We start from the raw sequence: 19,964 nt of genomic DNA, 5'->3' as shown, positions 1-19,964 counted from the left end.
GATTTTACAGATCTATGAATACTTATTTTTAGAGCGAATTAGATATTCTAGAGCTATGAGGTGAGGCTATAGAGATGCAGCCCTATCAAACCATTTTTTAAAAAAACTACTATTCCTAAATTTCAATTTAAGTTTTCCAGATTTATGATCACTGAATAACTACTCCTAAAAATATAATTTGAATTATTGTTTGAAAAAAACGATGATTTGGATTGAGAATTATCGATCCAAATTGAGAATTAGGTGATCCAGATCACTTGAGTCCACAAATTCTTACTTTTAAAAAAAAATTTATTGAATTTTAAAAATATGTAAAATTTTCTTCAACCATTTCCCAATCCATTCGGTCTGATCTGGATCTATCCAACAACCACATCCGGGTCTTCATATGAATTCAGGAGTTCATTGAAGTTCTACGATTAACTAGCCGTTTTACTGCGGAGCTAAATGAAACGGATTGTTTTGACATTGAGACAAAAAACAAGGGTAGTTTAAGCAAAGTCATTTTTCCGGGATATTTTCGATTTATGGCTGAGATTTCACCCCTCGCACGCGACGCAAACTATCTTCTCTAGCCGCTTCTTTTCACTTCGCGCTCACGAGTCTCTCTCTCGCTTGTTTCTCTCTCTAACTTCAAAATTCTCTCTAACTTCAAAAATTTTTCTCTTAAAGCTTCGAACCTAACGTTAATGGCGGCTTTTCTCTTATTCACTGAGTGCACCCTTTTCGTTCTCATCTGAAATTCACATATTTTAAGCTTCAGAATGGCCGCCATTGGAGTTTCTCTATCTTCTTTCTCTCTGTCTGAAGGTGAATCTTTTTCTTTATCCAAGCTCAAATACCCTTCGTCCAGTCCCTGCAAGTGGATTCTAGAGAGAGAAACTGATTTCGGTAGACTCAAGAAACGGAACTCCGCGACCATGAAGGCTTTGTATACAGAAGGGGTTTTGGTGCATAAGTTATCGCAGTCTATTATTGCAAGCAAATGGATTCTAGAGAGAAAAACCTCCTTTCAAAGAACCAAGAAATGCATCCTCTGCAAATGGAATCTAGTGAGAGAAAACCCCCTTCAAAGAGCCAAGAAAGGGCATCCTGAACCTGTAAAGGCTGTTTACACAGAAGGGGTTTCAGCTCCCGGCTCTTCAATGGCAGTTCAAAGAGAGAAACAGGACTCAGAATCTGACCCCATCTCCATTTTGAACGAGAGAATTCAACGAGAAAACAGCAACAGAGCAAATTTTAGGACTGCAATGGACTCAGAGGAAGCGGAGAAATACATTCAAATGGTGAAACAACAACAACAAAGGGGCCTGCAAAAATTAAAAGGAGATAGGGAGGGTAAATTAGAGGGTTTCAGCTACAAAGTGGATCCTTATACTCTCAAAAATGGTGATTATATTGTGCACAAAAAGGTAGGAATTGGAAGGTTTGCAGGGATTAAGTATGATGTTCCGAAGGGCTCAACTCAGCCGATTGAGTATGTTTTCATTGAATATGCGGATGGAATGGCAAAGCTCCCGGTCAAGCAAGCTTATCGATTGCTCTATCGCTACAATCTGTAAGTTTTTCTATCCTGTGCAGTGAGAGAGAGACAGAGATCTTGTTGATAATTTAGAGCATGACATCATATTGATAATTGAGGGACCATTAACATAGGGAGGTGCTGAAATTTAATGAGAACTTTTTGGCGTCAATGGGGCAACTGATTATGGGCTTTCTAGGACTAAAATTGTAGAATGCAGGAATGATACATGCTAAGCTTTTTTAATTTAATCATTAGGCTTTATTTATGTTTTACTATATAATCATAAAGGAAAAAGCTTATATAAGGTTGCAAACTTAAAATGTAGAATTAAGGAATCCATCATAGAAGGTTGTTTTGATGTTGGAAAATCCTCTAATTGATCATCTCAGCATCGACATGTATAAATATGAAAAGAAAAAAGGATTTTGAGTTCTAACAATAGTGTATCTTGCAACAAATTATCTAGACCATCCATTTTCAAGATTTTGAAGTGTTTATAGATCTACTTGGTTTGAACTGTTTTTGGAGTTTAAGATTTTATATATAGAGATGAAAATAAATTCTCAAGCCATCCTAAGAATTGTTTTCACCAAAATTATATTTACGTTAAAATTTGGAGGTGCGCCTTAATTTGATTGTTTAAGGTTGCAACCTTATACAAACCGCACCCAATCATAAATTATTGTCAATTTCATAATTTTTATCTCTTCTTTGATGTTGGTGGATAAATCATAAGTGGATTGGTATTTGTGGTTTCTGATTCGATTAACGATTCTTAAAAAATATAAAATGATGGGCATGTATCATGCATCTCTTGATGATTACATTATTCAGCTATAAATGTCTTTTCTCTTCGTAGATTCAAGTTGCTATGAATGTATGGTTCTTTTTCTTTTTTATGTTTAGGCAATATATGGTTAACACTTGTTCAAATAAAAATATATAGTTAGTTGTGTGACTCACTTGTATCATTCTAATGGTCTAAAAATACTATATTTTTTGTACAATTTAGTTTTTAGGATGTTCACAGCATGTGTTGTTTAATTTTCACACTTTCTTATTGGTGACTTTTTGCTGTGTCATCACTTTGTGTTCTAGACAAGTTTGATACCTTTTCAGTTTTTAGGGATATTCATTTGTGAGTGTTTTGTCCATGCAAAATTAATGAAATATGGTCACATCTTGCATGATATGAAAAAATTTAAAGCATGACATAATGGATGTATAAGTTTCTCTATCATAGACATAGGAGCAAGATATTTGCCCATGACTCAAATGTGTTTCTTTAAGAAATGTAAAGTAAGTAGTTTGAAAAGCTTTTGGTTTGACCTGTCATGCAAATCATTGTTTCTTGAAAACTATGATTTCAGAGTTCCTATCTTGCATCTATTATATGATATTATGGCTTAGAAGGAGCTTTAGGTGTGCCATGCTCTCTATTGACTGCCTTATGGGCTCTCATTTTGTGCACTGGGCCTTTTTTGGTTGTTTATTTCTTCTGTTCAGCACAAGTTCATGGTCATTTGCTCTATTCATTTCTGAATATGAATGTACCTAATCATTACATCTCTGATTTTTTCACTTATCCCATTCTGAATAATGCATCTATATTGAATAAAAAAAGTTATTTGCTAATCTATATTGATAAGATTTTGTTGTTATACCCATCATGCGGACTATTAAATAGGAACTTAAAGGATGGACTTTAGATTGTCTGTTTTTCCCCCAATTTTTACTGATATGGTCATATTATTGTCCTCCACAGACCAAATGAAACAAGAAAGCCACGAACATTGAGCAAATTAAATGACACTAGTACATGGGAAAAGAGAAGAATAAAGGGAAAAATTGCTGTCCAGAAAATGGTTGTTGATTTGATGGAGCTATACCTGCATAGGCTCAAACAGAAAAGGTCCCCTTACCCCAAAAATCCTGCAGTGTCCGAGTTTACTTCTCAGTTTCCGTACAAGCCTACTCCAGATCAAGAACAGGTGTACTTCTCTCCGTATTGTATTCAAGTAAAAATCATGTGACTCTCTTAAACTTTTTCTTGTTATTTTCTTTGAAATACTGCCATCATGAAAATTTGAAAACAGGGAATTGGGAATTCCAAATTAGCAACTTAGGAATCCACGTGGATTCCAGGGACCAACTATGGGGCCATGAGGGGCAGTAGAGGCTCTTACTGCTTTTAATAAGGATACTATGGTTGCCATTTTTTTATTTGATAAATATGGATGACATTGCGTGAGTGGAATTTATGTAAGTACTGTTTCAATATAAATACGGATGACATGCGCGTGTGCGAAGGTGAGGGCGCTTTAAGATCTCATGTACAGTATTCACAGTTCGCCTAATTTTGGACTACATTTTATTTTGGTCTTAAGAAACTATGTTGAATTCCTTTTTCAAGGAAACAAAGAAAAAAATCTTAGCTTGCTGAGAGAGTTTGCTGCGAGCTTATAGGCTTGCAGCTTATTTTAAGCTTCCACCATGTTTTAGTTATGTGATCCTTCTGTTAATTATGTAAGTCATCTTTAGGTGGTTCATGAGTGTGCTGCATAATTGAATAATATATATATTGAGGGACTTGCCTCCCTTTTTCTAGTGTGCGATGTGTCACCTGTATGGGCGACACGTAACTTTTCCTGCTCCATTTTGTGTATATAGAAATAGAAATTCATTTTAAGCGCATTGTTCCCTCCTTAGATGCCAGGCGAATTTGCCTTTTAATATCATAATATAAATAAAATAACCCCCCTCATTCATAAGGAGTTATTTTGACTGACAATTTCTCCTCTCTTGATTTTAGAAATCTCGAAGGAAAAGAAAAAAAGTTTCATTTGAAGAATCCTGGGATCTAGAAATTAGTTTTTAGTAAACTTAGTGTCAAATTGAATCTTATCAGATTTCCTACAATGTGACGATGAAATTGGAGTAGTTGTGGGTTTAAGAAAATCTTTGAGGGTGCAACACATCTATTGGCAATTTTTTTGGGTTGGTTGTATCCCGGGAGTGTGCTCACCAGGACCCGATTGCATCTGAGTTGGGGGCATTCAACACTTCGACGAAAGTGAGACCATCTCGTGCCTCTAGGTCCCTTCGATATATATATTTTTGTTTAATTTATTTTTTTATCTCCCTATAACTCTAATATCCAGACCTAAACCCTTTGGTTTAATTAGATTAAAGAGTTTTCTATAAATACTAAGTGACATTCACTTTGGTCAAGGAGTGATTCTGCAATAATTTTCTTACCAGGAATCCAACATGGAATGCATATTTATCGTGAAAAGCTTTTACAGTTATTTCCATACGAATTTTATAGTGGGTTACTGTGATTTGAATCTATTTACTCATATTGTGTGGTGTGCTGGAATCAAGCTTCTATCCTTTTGCCAATTGGTATTTGTTTTGATCTGCATTTTAGTATTTGGGACATTTAGCTATTCTATTGCCTGTAGGTTTTCTATTTCCATGGTTCAAATGAACTAGAATAACTAAAGTCTCAACTATTTCAGAGTTTTCTATTACTTATTTTTGGGTTTTAACAGATTTTGATTCTATGTTTACTGAATGTTGATTGCCATTGCTAGGCAGGATTTAGTTTCAATTCTACCTGATTGTTTTTTTTTTTTTTTTTAATTACTCTTTGATATCTGTCTCATGTTCTGTATTTCTTTAAGTTCGACAGGCTTTTATTGATGTGGAAAAGGACTTGACAGAGAGGGAGACTCCAATGGACAGATTGATATGTGGGGATGTTGGATTCGGCAAAACGGAGGTTGCACTCAGGGCTATATTTTGTGTAGTCTTGGCAGGAAAACAGTCTATGGTTCTAGCACCAACTATTGTCCTAGCCAAGCAACATTTTAATGTCATTTCAGAACGTTTTTCTCGGTATCCTGAGATTAAAGTTGGACTTTTAAGTAGATTTCAGGTATGGTGAAGATAAATTAAAGAGGCATGTTTGTTTTTGTAGCAGCTTTATTGAATACTGATTACTACTTTGTCTGTTAAACCCATACGGTTAATTGTCAGATACTTGTCGTACTCCTTCACATTTTAAATACATTTAAGGAGAAAGGTAACATCAATGATACTGCTCTCCATGTTTGCGGTATTGTTCGGAAGTTGGATCAGATCATTAATGTTATTACAGTTGCAGTGTTTACACTGTATGACATATTTCCACCTTATTTACCATTTTGATGCATTTATTTGCAAGAAAAATCATTCTCTCTTCAATTCATTGCTATTTAATGGGCTCGGTGATGATGGGAGATGGATTTGTTCTTGCTTGTTTCTGTAAATTTATGGTGCTCTTTTGTGTCTTATTGGACTGAAAAACTGGTACTATACCATATGCATTGCAGACCAAGACAGAGAAAGAGGAGTATATTGCAATGATTAAACAAGGGCTTTTGGATATCATTGTTGGAACTCATGCACTTCTTGGGAACAGGGTTGTGTATAACAATCTTGGTCTTCTTGTTGTTGATGAGGAGCAGGTATGCTTGCTGATACTTTGTTATAGTAATTTTCATCAAGTCCTCTTTAAGTGATTAGTATCTGTTTTTATCATGCTTTACATAACAGAGGTTTGGAGTGAAACAAAAGGAGAAGATTGCTTCATTCAAGACTTCAGTGGATGTTCTCACTCTTTCTGCTACGCCTATACCTCGCACCCTTTACTTGGCATTGACAGGATTTCGTGATGCTAGGTAAATGATAAAATTTTTAATAATTCTTGTACATTTGAAATTCCATGAAACTGTTGGTAGCAATTTTTTTTTTTTGTTTTTTTTTAATAAGTAGATCTTTGTAGTAAAGTTCCTAGTATTGAAGCAATATGTTGGATGGTTACAAGATGTATGATAATTCATCTTGGGTAAACATGTCTCTGAACAGTGGTGTTCTGTTGTGGACTAGTTTGGGCTAGTCTTTTTTGTGTTTGAGTAGAACTTGGTAGCAAAGTTCCTTCTATTGAAGCAATATGTTGAATGGTTACAAGATGTATGGTATTTTATCTTGGGTGAATGTATATCGGAACAGTGATGCGCTGGTGTGGGCAATTTTGGGCCACATTTTCTTTGTGTGTAAGTTGATCTTGGCAGTAAAGTTCCCATTATTGAAGCAATAGGTTGAATGGTTACAAATTGATGATAATTTGTCATGGGTGAACATATATGATCAGTGACGTGCTGTTGTGGGCTACTTTGTTCTACTTTTTGGCATATCTGAAGAATGATTTTATTTAATGGAGATTTGATGGAGAAGAACCTACTAAAAGGATTTATCTATCTTACTAAGCAAGTAGTAATGATGCGTTAATGACAATAGTGGAACAATGATGTTGATGATATTATCATTGTTGATACCTGTTGATGTCGTGCTTTTGTTTTTTGGGAAAGGTGTTGATGTTGTTGTTATTCTTATCATCATATCAACATCATCATCGTTTGTTGTTTTCAGTCTTGTTGAGTCTGAACAATGACGGATTTGAACATCAATCAAGCTCTCTACAGCAATGTCAAGACTATCATATTTCATTGTCTCCTTTGTCTTAGAAATACAAGTTTATCCTTTTACAAGAATGTTACTGTTGCTAATGGCTGAAAATGTGTGTGTAGTTCACCCCCTCAAGGAGTCCATTTTATCATTCCTAGTTATTCAGTGACTTCTGGTGGAAAGTAAAGCCCTATAGAAATTGATTGCTAACTAGTAACTCACAACTAGAAGTTGCTTCATTATGTGATGTGAATTGATGCCCAAATACTTTATTCAGCATCATTTAACACTAGGCTCTTTTCAGCGGTTCATTTCTTTTTTTGTCTACAACTTGTGTTTATTTTTGTGGATGACATGTCAAACTTGGAGCCTTGTCCTTACTGGTGTGCCTTCTTTTCTCAGTTTAATTTCAACTCCACCTCCAGAAAGGGTGCCTATTAAAACTCATCTTTCATCATATAGTGAAGAAAAGGTTATTTCAGCAATTGAGTTTGAACTAGCTCGTGGGGGTCAAGTTTTCTATGTTCTGCCTCGTATTAAAGGTAACTTGTTCTAATCCATGAAAACTTATTTGTCTTGTCTTTTATGTGCAGTAATTTTATCTGAGGAAGTTTTCTTTTCTTAAGGTTACCTCATGATTTTAAAAAATTCCAGGGATGTGAGAATGTCATACGTGTTCATTTGAATACGTTCTCATATTTTATTAATTGGAATACTAAAGTCAACAACAGAATGTCGTGCAAAAAAAAAAAAAAGAAAAAAAAAAAGGGAAAAAGAGGCAGCGAAAAGTTACTGTATCTTTTTGTAAAAGAACATTTAATTTATTGATCGTGTACCCATGTATGTTTTCAATAGCAAGAACTTTCAATTTTACGTTTGTTTCTTGTTTGTTGGATTTGTTATAATCTTTTTTATGTAACAGGACTTGAAGAAGTCATGGAATTTCTTGAACAGTCATTTGCTGGTGTTTCAATGGCTATTGCTCATGGGAAGGTACACTTCTTACTGCTTGATGCATTTTATTCACCTATTATTATAATGTGCCTACAGAATTTTGTTCTTGGTTCTTGAGGCATATTTTAATTAGTATTTGTTTTCCTGCAGCAATATTCTAAACAATTAGAGGACACGATGGAAAAGTTTGCTCAGGGAGAAATCAAGATCCTTTTATGCACAAACATAGTCGAAAGTGGACTCGACATTCAAAATGCCAATACCATAATTGTTCAAGATGTTCACCAGTTTGGACTTGCACAGCTGTACCAGGTACAGCCATGGTGCTCCTTGCTCTACCCCTCAAAGAACTATTTAGAAGTTGGTAACCTTTCCCTGGAGGAATCATAGAGATTTGTTTTTCATAGTCATAGTTTCAAGGGGGCATGTCAGATGTGATGAGAGTCATTTGCTCGAAAAACGTCTATTGTGAAACAATATTCCAGACAAAGAATTGAGAGAGTAGTTTGTGCATAACCAATTTCTAGAGTAGTTTTGTGCTTTTGAACCTGGTATGGATACTGTAGGTATAACTTTCTTAGTGGGCTCCAGAACTCTTTGTCATACATGGAATTTATGACAGCTTACTGGTTACAGTAGACAGAGCATGCACTTGAAACTCAAATGATACAAGTTTTTGTATTTTCCTGGGGATTATTTTGTGCTTTGTCATCTACAAATTATTGGCTGTTATAATTTTGGCTTTAACTTGAGTTGATTATAATCATTTATTAATGCCAATAAGTTTTGATACTTGACTCCTTTTCTGGCAACAGCTGCGTGGAAGGGTTGGTCGAGCAGATAAGGAAGCACATGCACATTTATTTTACCCAGATAAAACCGTGCTGTCTGATGATGCATTGGTGCGTTGTCTATAATAGCTCTCTGTTTAAATATTTATGGAAGCTCTCTGTTTAATATGAAATACTTGCTTTGAAGGCTATATAATCTTGCAACTTACCGGTGTTTTTTTTGTGTTAGTTTTTCGTAAGATGAACGTAATACTCCAATAACATTTTGAGTGGCTTTTCTCGGAACAATAGATGTGCCATTGTATCGGTGCCCTTTATAGTAAAACTTGTTATGTTCTTATGTCTAGGCTAAATTATTGAAACCTTTTCCAAAGATACTTATGAAAGATGAATTTTAGGAGAGACTTGCAGCCCTTGAAGAGTGTCGAGATCTTGGCCAAGGTTTCCAGCTGGCAGAGAGGGACATGGGAATAAGAGGGTTTGGAAATATTTTTGGTGAGCAACAGACTGGAGATGTTGGAAATGTCGGAATTGATCTCTTCTTTGAGATGCTTTTTGAGAGTTTATCAAAGGTATGCATTCATTTCCTGTTCAAGTTTGTCAATATTAGGGACATTTGCATACGTGTTGTTTGATTTTCTCTAGTATGTTTTAGTATCTTCTATCAGTTCCTTTTCAAACTTCTGATGTTTTAAAATCTTCCTTGATCTGTAAGATGTGGAAATATGGTTTAGATATTTAATTTTATTCAAGTTCTTTGTAAGATCCCGATCTCCGTAATTGCATTTTCATTTAGACAAGGCAATGTGTGGCTCCAGTTTACTATAAAGCTGATTTGTTTGTTTTCTTTTTTTCACATTCGTGCATGTCAATGTTTTGGGCACTATACTTGTTGCTGCTAAATGGTCGTGTTTAAACAGCATTATTGTCATTTCAAGATCTGTAGATAATGTTTCTACTTCATTAAATTGCTGTTGAAGTTTATTGTGTGTGGTTGTCATTCTGCAATGCTTGTGTGTGTTTTCCCCCAGGTTGAAGAGCATAGATTAGTGTCAATCCCTTACAGAACTGTCCAGGTATCTCCTGATTAAATAAGCCTAAAATTAATAGTCATGTTATGTTTATGTTCCCTTTGCACTGTATCCTTAAGCTGTATCTGAAGTCTAAACCAATCACTAATGTCTATATGTGAATATATGACAGCTTGACATTGAGATAAGAACTCATCTTTCTTCGGAGTATATACATCACTTGGATAACCCAATTAAACTAATTGATGGGGCTGAAAAAGCTGCTGAAAAAGACATTTGGAGTTTGATGCAATTCACAGAACAATTGCGCCATCAATATGGAAAAGAGCCACATCCAATGGAGGTATATCTGAAACATCTTTGCCTCACTTTAGAAAGTAGTTTTCCATATATTATTTTAGAATTTATTGTATGAGAAGCCTTCTCATACAAAATCCATGAGAAGACTGATTTTATCTGTCAGCCCTTATTAAATTTTAAACAATGTTGAGAAAACCTGAAAACCATGAGAAGGCTAATCTCCATCCTACAACCTTTATTAAAGCTTAATGAATGTTGAGTTGAACATGGTTACAGCTTAACCATAGTTATTGATTCATAAGTGGATGGTGGAGATCAGCCCTTTCTACTTGTTACATGGGCAAAATAGACTCGGTATTTATTTATGAAAATTTTATACTCCATGGATATGCAGATGCTTTTGAAAAAGTTGTATGTGAAACGGATGGCTGCAGATCTTGGTATTAGTAGAATATATACCATGGGTAAGATTGTGGTGATGACCGCCAACATCAGAAAGAAAGTGTTCAGGCTAATGGTAGAGTCAATGACATCAGATACCTTTCGAAATTCATTGGTCTTTGATGGTAACCAAATTAAGGTATATTACCACCTTCTACAGTAACTTCTATTTTGGCTTTTTCTTGTAAATGGTTGTGTTTTGGCTTTACCTCCGAATTTCTTCCATGTTAAACAAATAAATGCAACCAATAAATTCTAGTGATCCAAACTGTGATGTATTTCATAAAAGAACTGAAATTCCATTAATGTTTTGGAAATTATATGACATAAGATTATGATTTTCTATCACTTGTTATAAAACTCTCACGATTTTTATCTCTTCGGCTACATCAGTTTATTTTCAGCATTATTTTAAATTTAGTATTTATATCTGTTTCCACTTTTTTGTGTAGCACATATGTACATGTACTAACCTAGGAAACATTGGTGAATCCTCTATATCTCAATTACCTTTCTTGAAGGTCTACCAAAACAGGAAAAAGATATTTCAATCACTTACGTACAAGTTTACTGGTTTTAACGCAATTACGGTTACCACCGAAAAGGAGAGAATTTTTTATCACATATCAAATCAGAAACCATGGGTCATGTATTTTCTTTCAAGGACTTCCAGAGAAGGCATATGTAACATGTATAGTTAAAACAAGGTTCAATTTTCTAAGAATCACTTAGCACATGACCATACAATTGTAGATCCTAACTATACTTTTGTTCTGAATGGCATGGAGACATTGATATCAAATTTGGGCTTGCGTTTACACATATGGGCCTTTACTGTTGCAGGCAGAGCTTCTTCTGGAGCTACCCAGTGAACAGCTCCTCAATTGGGTTTTCCAATGCTTAGCTGAACTTCATGCATCGTTACCTGCACTCGTGAAATACTGAGTTCTTTGTTATAAGCTAAGAGTTATTGGACTTCTCTCTTTGCAGTGAAATACCGAGTTCTTTGTTATAAGCTAAGAGTTATTGGACTTCTCTCTTTGCAGTGAATCGCAGTGGTAAAGCGATCCCTCAGGAATTGGGGAAATTTCTCTCAATATATAGGCCATCTTCCATTAAATTATGGATGCTTCTATTTGATCCATAGACTCTTACTGTAGATGAAGCTTGGATGGCCAGCATACAGTACGATATTTTCAGGGATTTGAAACTAACCATACAGTTGCTACTTTTCAATCTTTACACAATTTATTTTCTTGTTGAAGGTGGAGTCACTCATAAGCACACTAACTAGATACTGGGTATGTATCTATAAGGTAAACTTTGAAGAACTTCTAAATCTTCTATGCTGGTGCTGATTGTGTTCTCTGTTTCAGGTTTGTCTGACATTAACCGACTGTCCGAATGTTTCAAGAAACCAACCTGATTATCATCTTTGACTGACTCAGGTGAGTCAAAGCTTGAAATTTGAAAATATACTTAAAATATGTCTTCCGGTGAATTTGATGAGCATCATTTTTTAGTTGCAGAATGATAATTACCTCTTTTTTACACCTTGATGTTTGTTTCATGATTTTCTTAAAGAATGCTTAAATTTAAATTTTTATATGAAAGTTCATTATAAATTTTAAAAACATCCTAGTTACATGAAATAGTGAAAGTCATAGAAAGTAACAGAAAAATACAAGTTCATTAAACTCGTAACAGAAAAAAAAGAAAATCCAAGTTCATTAAAATATAAGTAATGTGAAAAAAGGTGGAAGTTTTTTTTTATTTTTTTAACATTTCTGTAATTTATTATTTGTAGTTTAATTTTTTATTTCCTTTTCTTCAATGGAAACAAAAATGTGCCAAACCTCCTGAAAAAAATTACATCTTCAATAAATCCAGGAAAATGATATTTGTCACTCTGTTGAGTTGAAGATGGAAACCTTGTTCCGAAGAACTTCATATACAGTCTAATGGTTTATAATTTTGCTGAGTTTCTGCCTCAGCCCTTGGCCAATCCAGCAATGAATGCGATCAGTTCATATGAGAACCTTCATTGTTGTTGTGCCTTCCATTAAAAATTCAAACTTGCCCAAAAGCCACCAATGTGGGAAAGAATGTTCTTGGATTCCTTTTCTAATGGCTGAACTTCAGATAAATCTTCCATAACTTTGTTAGTATATTCAGATTTCATATTGATACCAGCAAACTCTGGGTCTTCCATATTTATAATTTTAGGCTTTAATCAAATCATGGATGGGGGGAGCATTCAATAAGCCAGGCTGGAGACTGCTTGCCTGATGTAGTTAAATGGCAATTTGGGATATGTGATGTAATGAATTAGCATGCAACTCTTGTACACCCGCAGGATGGCATCAGGTCTGCTTTTGCCTGCAGTCACAATTTTTGGTTGGGAAAATATTTGTGAGATGGAAGTTCTGTAATAAAAAGCTTTTTTTTTAAGAGATTTCTCTCTCTCTCTCTCTGTTCTTTTTGCTGTTCTCTATTGTCGGGTTTTGGTTATTTAAAATGGCCTGATTTGACAGACTTGCCTCAGGCAGGACCTGGGGGGACCTGGGCTCATGTCCCTCATTCGTCGAACCCGACTCCAACTTTGTAAGCAGTGATCAGGACATTCAAATATTGTTGGAGTGCCCAGGGCACTGATTCAATTTGTTTATAAACAAAACAGTTGAAAGGAAAAAGTGTAGAATACTCCAATGGATATCACCCATGGTTAACCTCCAATCATCTATGTGATTAGCCTTGGACAATGGTTATCCATAGGTCAACTAACTATGGTACAGTTTTCTTAATTGTAACCAATGGTCATAGAATCATAGTAATTTGCAGCGAGTCTCATCTAGACATGCAAGCAAATCATCACCATCATCATCATTGTCAAAGCATTTTTTCAACTAGTTGAGTTGCGCTACACGAATCTTGATCCACTAGGGGCTATAGCCTCAGTGAAGTCATTAGTTCCCGTATATCTCTTAGGATTCATGATAAGTTTTGACAAAATTTTATGTAGACATGCAAGCAAATAACACCATATTCACAGCATCACATGAGGAGACCAGCATTTTACATTGAGATTTCAACAATGTATTCATTGACCTATCTACAACCAAAAAAAAAAAAACTTGATTTATATGGATTGCAAGGAAAGAACCACATATGAACAATCGCAACATACAAGTACTTACAGAACAACGCTACTGAGGGTCACTTGCTCCTGCATCAAGTGAACTAACAAACAGTAAGTTGAAGGGGATTTGCATGGTGGAAATGTAGTTGAGGAAGTGTTACACAGACAGCCTGTGGATGTGTGGTACTCAGCCTGTGTGTCGTATAATTCACCATGTACTTATATGGCCTAAATGCACAGCAAATAATTTGCCATGCGTAGCAAATAAGTCAAAATTTAATTTATGAAGCAGCAGAAAATGCACTTTTAAAAGCACACATATTGGATGGACATACAAGGCACATATTAAACTTCTGTTATATAAAGTAGTCAATCTAGATGATTCTATTCCTCAATAAGATTTCTTAATAATCCTATTCAATATTGAGTTATTTCCAAGTCAGAAAAGAAAAAAAAGAAAAAGTTCATGCATCTGATCCACAAGCTCAGTCCAGTAAATTAGCATAACCAGTAAGTCAAATTACAAACTTCATTTTTCTTATCCTCCATCAAAAACCACATTTTAATATGACTTGCACTTAAACAAATTTCAATGCGACTGGTACTACAAAATCAGATTTCAACTTGACAGAGTTGCAGTTCAATAGTCAAGACTTCGACTTAATTGAAACGCACTTTATAGGTTGCACCTTAGTGTGATCATTGCGCACCATGACATCCAGATATTAATGATTGATATGCTTCAAAAATAAGATCTTAACATGATAAATTCAACACTAAACAACCTAAATCTTAACAATTTGAATTATGATGCAACGATAAACTTGTGGGCACAGCTAAAACATCGTTCTTGATATATTTTATGCGGATCTTTGTACAATCTGACAAGAATGTGGTACCATGCATCATGAAAGTGAATATGGCTTATTTAGATCTCAGTTCAAGTCATAGAGGATATATCAACACATAGTTTGAACCCATAATTTGATGTGGATTATAAGGAGCATGAGCATGACCCTATAAACCGCACAATACATCTTGTCACTCCATAAAAAACGATAAAATCAAACTACTCATAAAAAAAGCTTCATGACAAGAGTAGATGGAGGAGATCAAAATTCTTCTGTTCCTGAGTAAGCTTAGATGAGGTTACCTTACAAACCTATTGGTATAGACCCATCAATGCCTGAAATGCCCCGTTTACCACTTACTGAAGCATGAGTATTTTGGTCACTTGGTCCTGCATCAAATGAAACAACTAAAAGTAAGTTCAAATGGAGGTGAAATTTCTTCTCCTCGAATCTATTTATGCCTACAAAAAAAAAAATTATTCTATTTGAAGTATCTCACCTGAGGTAAAGTACAGACCTGTAGGTGTGCAACACCCAACTCCTGCACTGCCCCTTAATGATGGGCAAATGCGCTTATCATGACCATTTGATTTGCATATAGTACATTTTCTAATATGTTTTGGGGTACTCTCAAAACAAGGTTTTAATTCAGAAGAAAGAGTCCTCCCTTTCATTTTCTCTTGTTGAGGATCGTGCAAAGTCATCTGGTTTATTGAGTTTTCTGATCCACTTTCACTGATGTTATCTTGTCGAATATTTCTAGTGATTGGAGTGCCTCTTTGATCAAACATCTCAATATTTTGTTTTGCAATAGCAACTTCCGCATAAGCCTTTTCAAGGGCACCCAGTGCCACACGATAAGTATACTTTGTTATGGCCCCATCCTCTGCAATTTTAATGGCTCGGCGACATAGATCATTGTATCGCAAGGTTAGAGATTCTTGACCATCAACTCGCATTTCGATTCCACATTCATCTGATGAATACCCACTTTTTACATTTTTGGTCCATCGTTTTAAGATGTAATGAGGTGGGAGAGTCAAAATGTTTTCCACTCTGAACACAATCAATATATGTCTACAAAGGATTCCTGAAAACTCAAAGAAGCAGCAGCCACAACTAGCTCTCTTTTCTTGAACATTCAACGTAACAGTGTATGTCCTCTTTTCTTCCTCAAATTTTGCTACTCTGTATGTAATGCTTGCCCCATCCTTCTCTTTCCTTTCAGTAGTATAGGCAAGACTGCGCATGATTTCCTCTTGAAATTTTGCAAACACCATCTTTGTGTAAATGTTTGCTGCTTGTTTCTCCATGGGTAAATGCGTCTTCAGAGCCGGTTCTTCATGAACTGATTCAAAGTCGGCCTGAATTTCCTCTTCAAACTTACCATCTAATGCTTGTGCATAATTCTTTAAAAGCTCTTGGACAGTGGTGTCTACATTCACAAACCCATCAAAAAATGATTTTATACTTCCACTTTGTTGGGTTGCGGATACCTCTCCAAAGAAGGTGTTTCGCAAATATGCTGGTACCCATTGGTCACGCATTTTGTACATTGATTGAACCCATTGATTCTCCCTCAGATCATAACTATCAATGAGCAATCTCCAATTTGATTCAAAATCATCGATTGTCTTGGTAGTGTGGATGCATTTATGAAATTCATCTTTAAAATTTCCATGGGCGTGACATATATGAGACAACTTTTCTGGGACTTCCTGCAAAATATGCCACAAGCAAAGGCGATGACGGGTTCTAGGGAACACTTGTGCAACTGCTGCTCCTATGGCTTGGTCCTGTTCAGTGGTAATTGAGATAGGGTGATGCCCAGACATTGCTTTAAGCCATGTATCAAATAGCCAGGTAAATGAATTTTCGCTTTCGTTCAAAATTAGTGCACATCCAAATAATACAGGTTGGTGGTGGTGGTTCACTCCAGCAAAGAAAACAAATGGTAATCTGTATTGATTCATCTTATAGGTAGTGTCGAAGATAACTGTATCCCCAAAGTAATTGTAGGACATCCTCGACCTTCCATCGGACCAAAAGCAATTAGTCATATTCTCTTTCTCGTCGACTTGTATTGCATAAAAGAATGCAGGGTTCTCAGCTTGCATACGCTTGAAATAGTCAAGGATAGCCTCAAGGTCTCCTTTTTCAAGGGTCATTTGCCGTGAAGTACCAATATAGTTTCTAATATCTCGATCGGGCAAGCCAACATTGCTAAAGCCACCACTAGTTTCTTTATCGAAGAAGGACATTATAACACTCGAGCGTGCTCCAGATCCAGTATATGTATCAATCAGGGATTGTGCGGTTCTTGTCAAACTCCTGTGTGACCGGAGGTATTGCACTCTGCTCGGTGACTCTAATGCATGGCAATGGTCCCTTATAAATTTTGTAATAATCCACTTCTCAGGTTTCTCTTTCCTTATCATAATCATTGCCTTGCACCCTTCTCTCGTAATTGCTCGAGGACGTTTAACTCTCTTCTCATTAATTACATACTTCTTTTCACGAAATCCTTCCTTAGAACACACAAATTTTCGAGAAACAACGGTTCCATCATGAGTTGAACGATGAGTAGAACTTATACGAATACTAAAACCAGCTCTCCTAGCATATGCATTGTAGAATATCTTTGCAGCGTCATCAGTTACGAACTCCATACCTTCATGTGGTTCTAAAATTGGACCTCCACTACTTGGGATTAATTCCTTCTCAATGGAATTTTCAACCCTTTCACCATCACCACCGCCTTCACGATTTTCGACTCTGGGTGCCTCAGCTAAATCCATTGTTGTATTCTCTTGCTCATCAACATGATTTTCAATAACGGGTTCCTCAAAAGAATCATTTGTCATGTCCTCAGTTTCACTTACACAATTTTCAGCATTGAGCCCAACATTATCATTCTTCGTTTTATCCTTATTCTCATCCACAAGACGAGGAGCATCCACTTCCATAGAACAATCAGTGGCTACAATTTCTGAACCCATGTTGGCTTCAATCAATGCATTACTCTCATCTTCAGTGGTTTCCATAACAGCATTTTATCCAAATAACCTGCAAAAATCCATCACCCCATAAATGAGAAACATCAAAGTTTTCAGAATTCCAAAGGGAATAAAAAAGGTGCAAGGTTTTTATTCAACTAAGGCGTGCACCAATAAATCTATTGATAAACTAAAAAGGAAAATGTTGATACTTACTTTTTTCTTGATTGGTAATGAATCTATTGATATTACAAATACCAGTGTTAAGTATGGCATCATTATGAGCAAACAACCTACTTTCTCATAGAAATATTGAGAACTTACATAGAACACTAACAAAGAGTTATTTTCAACCAACAAAACATTACCTTTTGTAAGGTTTTTCATGTCCCTGATAAGTTTTGAATGTAAAGATCCTAACTAGTAACAATATGAACAAGAGTGCAAGCAAATTTACTGGTAACAAATGAGAACTTGTTTTAAGAACAAATAGTGCCAAGAATTCAAGGCAAATAACTTCTCTAGATTCAAGAAGCTAGAGGAACCTATCATAAAAGCAAAGAGAACTCAATAATTATCAGCTATTGGAAAACAAAGCAATTAACATTCTTCCAATTAGTAGCTCAAAAAGCAAAGTTCAATCAGCTGAAATTCAGTATATTAAAGCAGCCACCAAAAAAAGAGCATTCTATACATGTCAATATTTCACAACAATTTCTCAAGGGAAAAATGCAAAGAAAAAGTTCCAAAGCAAAGAAAGTGAAACCCATCGCCCCACCCACAAAAAAAAAGGGGGGGGGGGGGGGGGGGAATGTATACAACATGACCATTTACTTTTGATACAAGCAAGTTACAATTGTTATGGACCATTAAATGCAAACTTTGGTGGTTGGGGATGGGTAATTGCTTATCCATAAAGTAAAAAATAAAACTTTTTGAATGCATGGCACACTTCAATATGTCCTATTTCACATCCAATGGCTATCTAATGGCTAATAATGATTGTATTAATGGATGAGTTTTCTATAAGGCCTAGGCTTTTTGAAAACAAAATAAAGCCTCAATTCAAATCCTCATCCGAAAAGCACTTTCAGCATCATAAAGAAATCTTCATGATGGCTCAAAATCTCTTTCCAACACCGACAATGAAATTCAATACTCAAAAAATGGTAAGATCTATGATCACTTATTTTTAAGGCAAAATGGACAGCCAAGATAATTTGTGACAATATACACTATTTTTAAAAGTTAAATTTTTTTTTTTTTTTTTTTCACAGCCATATTATTCAAGCCAATGTGAAGGATGTAAAGGTTTTCTAATGCTTAAATTACAATTTTCCATGAGTTGTGAGGTGAGACTTACTTATTTTGATAAGGCTCCAGCCCTATCAAACCACTTTCCAAAGTCAATAGTCTTGCCGTATACAATTGAACATAAAAGGGACAATACAATTGAACATAAAAGGGGCGGAAAACCCTGCTTGATCAACCCTACAGAAAATGGCAATACAATTGAACATAAAAGGGGCGGAAAACCCTGCTTGATCAACCCTACATAAAATGGCAATACAATTGAACATAAAAGGGGCGGAAAACCCTGCTTGATCAACCCTACAGTTTGCAAAGGGGTAATGTCATACACAGCCCGTGTATAGCATATAGGTACACAGCTGTGGAGGGGAATACATCCTCCATTTTCAATGATGAGCAGTAGATGGGTAAATTTCCGTCCCCGAGTGCCATGGTTAATCTCCACTGTCTAAAGTTGAGTAGAGTCAGTGGGTTGCCCGGCCGTGTACCATATGCCATGTACAAACTGTGTATGCCACAGTTATTAAATATGTTACAATTCACATCCAGAGAGAGAGATTGGGCCTCTGGCCCGGCTTTCGAGAGAGATAAAGTAGGTGCCTGCCATTTGGAGAGAGAATGGCAGATCCCTCTGTAGAGAGTGAGAGAGAAACACAGAGAGGGTCGCCAATCTGAGTGAGACGAGAGAGGATATGAGAGAGAAGACAGCGAGATTGAGACGAGAGAGGATATGACAGAGAAGGTATAGAGAGATAGAGACTGACATGGCTGCTTAAAGAGAGAGATTCACATGGCTGTTTAGAGAGAGAGAGAGAAAGAGAGAGAGAGAGAGAGTACCTGTAGGCTCACTGCTTCCTGGCAACGATAGCGGAGAGAGGAGTAGCCAATGCGCCGGGCGCAGCATATTTTCTATAGGGTTTTGGATGAGCCTCTCTCTCTCTCTATTCAATGACAAATAATTACTTCCCCCCATTTTAAGCATTCCCCTACTCAAACAATCTTCCCCATGTGCTTGTTAAAGTTTAAGAACAAAACTAATTTGATATTTTTTCTAGAGAAACTTACCCTTTAATCTCCTAAAATAATAATAATAATAAAAAAAATAGAAAATATG

The 19,964-nt window shown here is 35.9% G+C and overlaps 2 protein-coding genes across 40 annotated transcripts; one reads left to right on the top strand and one right to left on the bottom strand.

The window, feature by feature from the left end:
• The first annotated feature begins 482 nt into the window (after positions 1 to 482).
• Positions 483 to 13,246, top strand: LOC18434539 (DEAD/DEAH box helicase). Of its 23 annotated transcripts, none has more exons than XM_088870096.1 (17): positions 483 to 1,558; positions 3,291 to 3,516; positions 5,220 to 5,465; positions 5,902 to 6,036; positions 6,125 to 6,249; positions 7,439 to 7,578; positions 7,959 to 8,029; positions 8,141 to 8,302; positions 8,806 to 8,892; positions 9,193 to 9,353; positions 9,813 to 9,857; positions 9,985 to 10,155; positions 10,507 to 10,692; positions 11,397 to 11,854; positions 11,930 to 12,001; positions 12,780 to 12,920; positions 13,088 to 13,246. In XM_088870096.1, the coding sequence occupies exons 1-10, from the start codon at positions 765 to 767 to the stop codon at positions 9,253 to 9,255; spliced, it is 2,049 nt and encodes a 682-aa protein (XP_088726222.1). In that variant the 5' UTR covers positions 483 to 764; the 3' UTR covers positions 9,256 to 9,353; positions 9,813 to 9,857; positions 9,985 to 10,155; positions 10,507 to 10,692; positions 11,397 to 11,854; positions 11,930 to 12,001; positions 12,780 to 12,920; positions 13,088 to 13,246. The 23 variants fall into 23 exon arrangements, with proteins under 23 accessions (XP_088726222.1, XP_088726214.1, XP_088726213.1 ...); XM_088870088.1 differs by having other exon boundaries at positions 9,180 to 9,353; positions 13,099 to 13,246; XM_088870087.1 differs by having other exon boundaries at positions 9,180 to 9,353.
• FRS5 (FAR1-related sequence 5) lies at positions 12,414 to 19,844 on the bottom strand. 17 transcript variants are annotated; one of them, XM_088870109.1, is made up of 6 exons: positions 19,688 to 19,805; positions 18,903 to 19,030; positions 15,043 to 17,609; positions 14,846 to 14,932; positions 13,751 to 13,779; positions 12,414 to 12,932 (listed from the first exon to the last, which is right to left on the bottom strand). In XM_088870109.1, exons 3-4 carry the CDS (start codon positions 17,585 to 17,587, stop codon positions 14,847 to 14,849), a joined length of 2,631 nt encoding a protein of 876 aa, XP_088726235.1. In that variant the 5' UTR covers positions 17,588 to 17,609; positions 18,903 to 19,030; positions 19,688 to 19,805; the 3' UTR covers positions 12,414 to 12,932; positions 13,751 to 13,779; position 14,846. The 17 variants fall into 17 exon arrangements, 16 of the variants coding, with proteins under 16 accessions (XP_088726235.1, XP_088726238.1, XP_088726231.1 ...); XM_088870112.1 differs by having other exon boundaries at positions 18,903 to 18,924; positions 19,688 to 19,797; XR_016058051.1 differs by lacking the exon at positions 18,903 to 19,030 and having other exon boundaries at positions 13,751 to 13,862; positions 19,688 to 19,844.
• Positions 19,845 to 19,964: the final 120 nt, after the last annotated feature.

Source organism: Amborella trichopoda, chromosome 6, assembly GCF_054954075.1.
Source record: "Amborella trichopoda isolate Santa Cruz 75 chromosome 6, AtrichopodaSantaCruz75HAP2 v2.0, whole genome shotgun sequence".
Lineage (NCBI taxonomy): Eukaryota > Viridiplantae > Streptophyta > Magnoliopsida > Amborellales > Amborellaceae > Amborella > Amborella trichopoda.
Note: the sequence above shows the minus strand (reverse complement) of the source record. Positions and strands in the feature narration are given on the sequence as shown.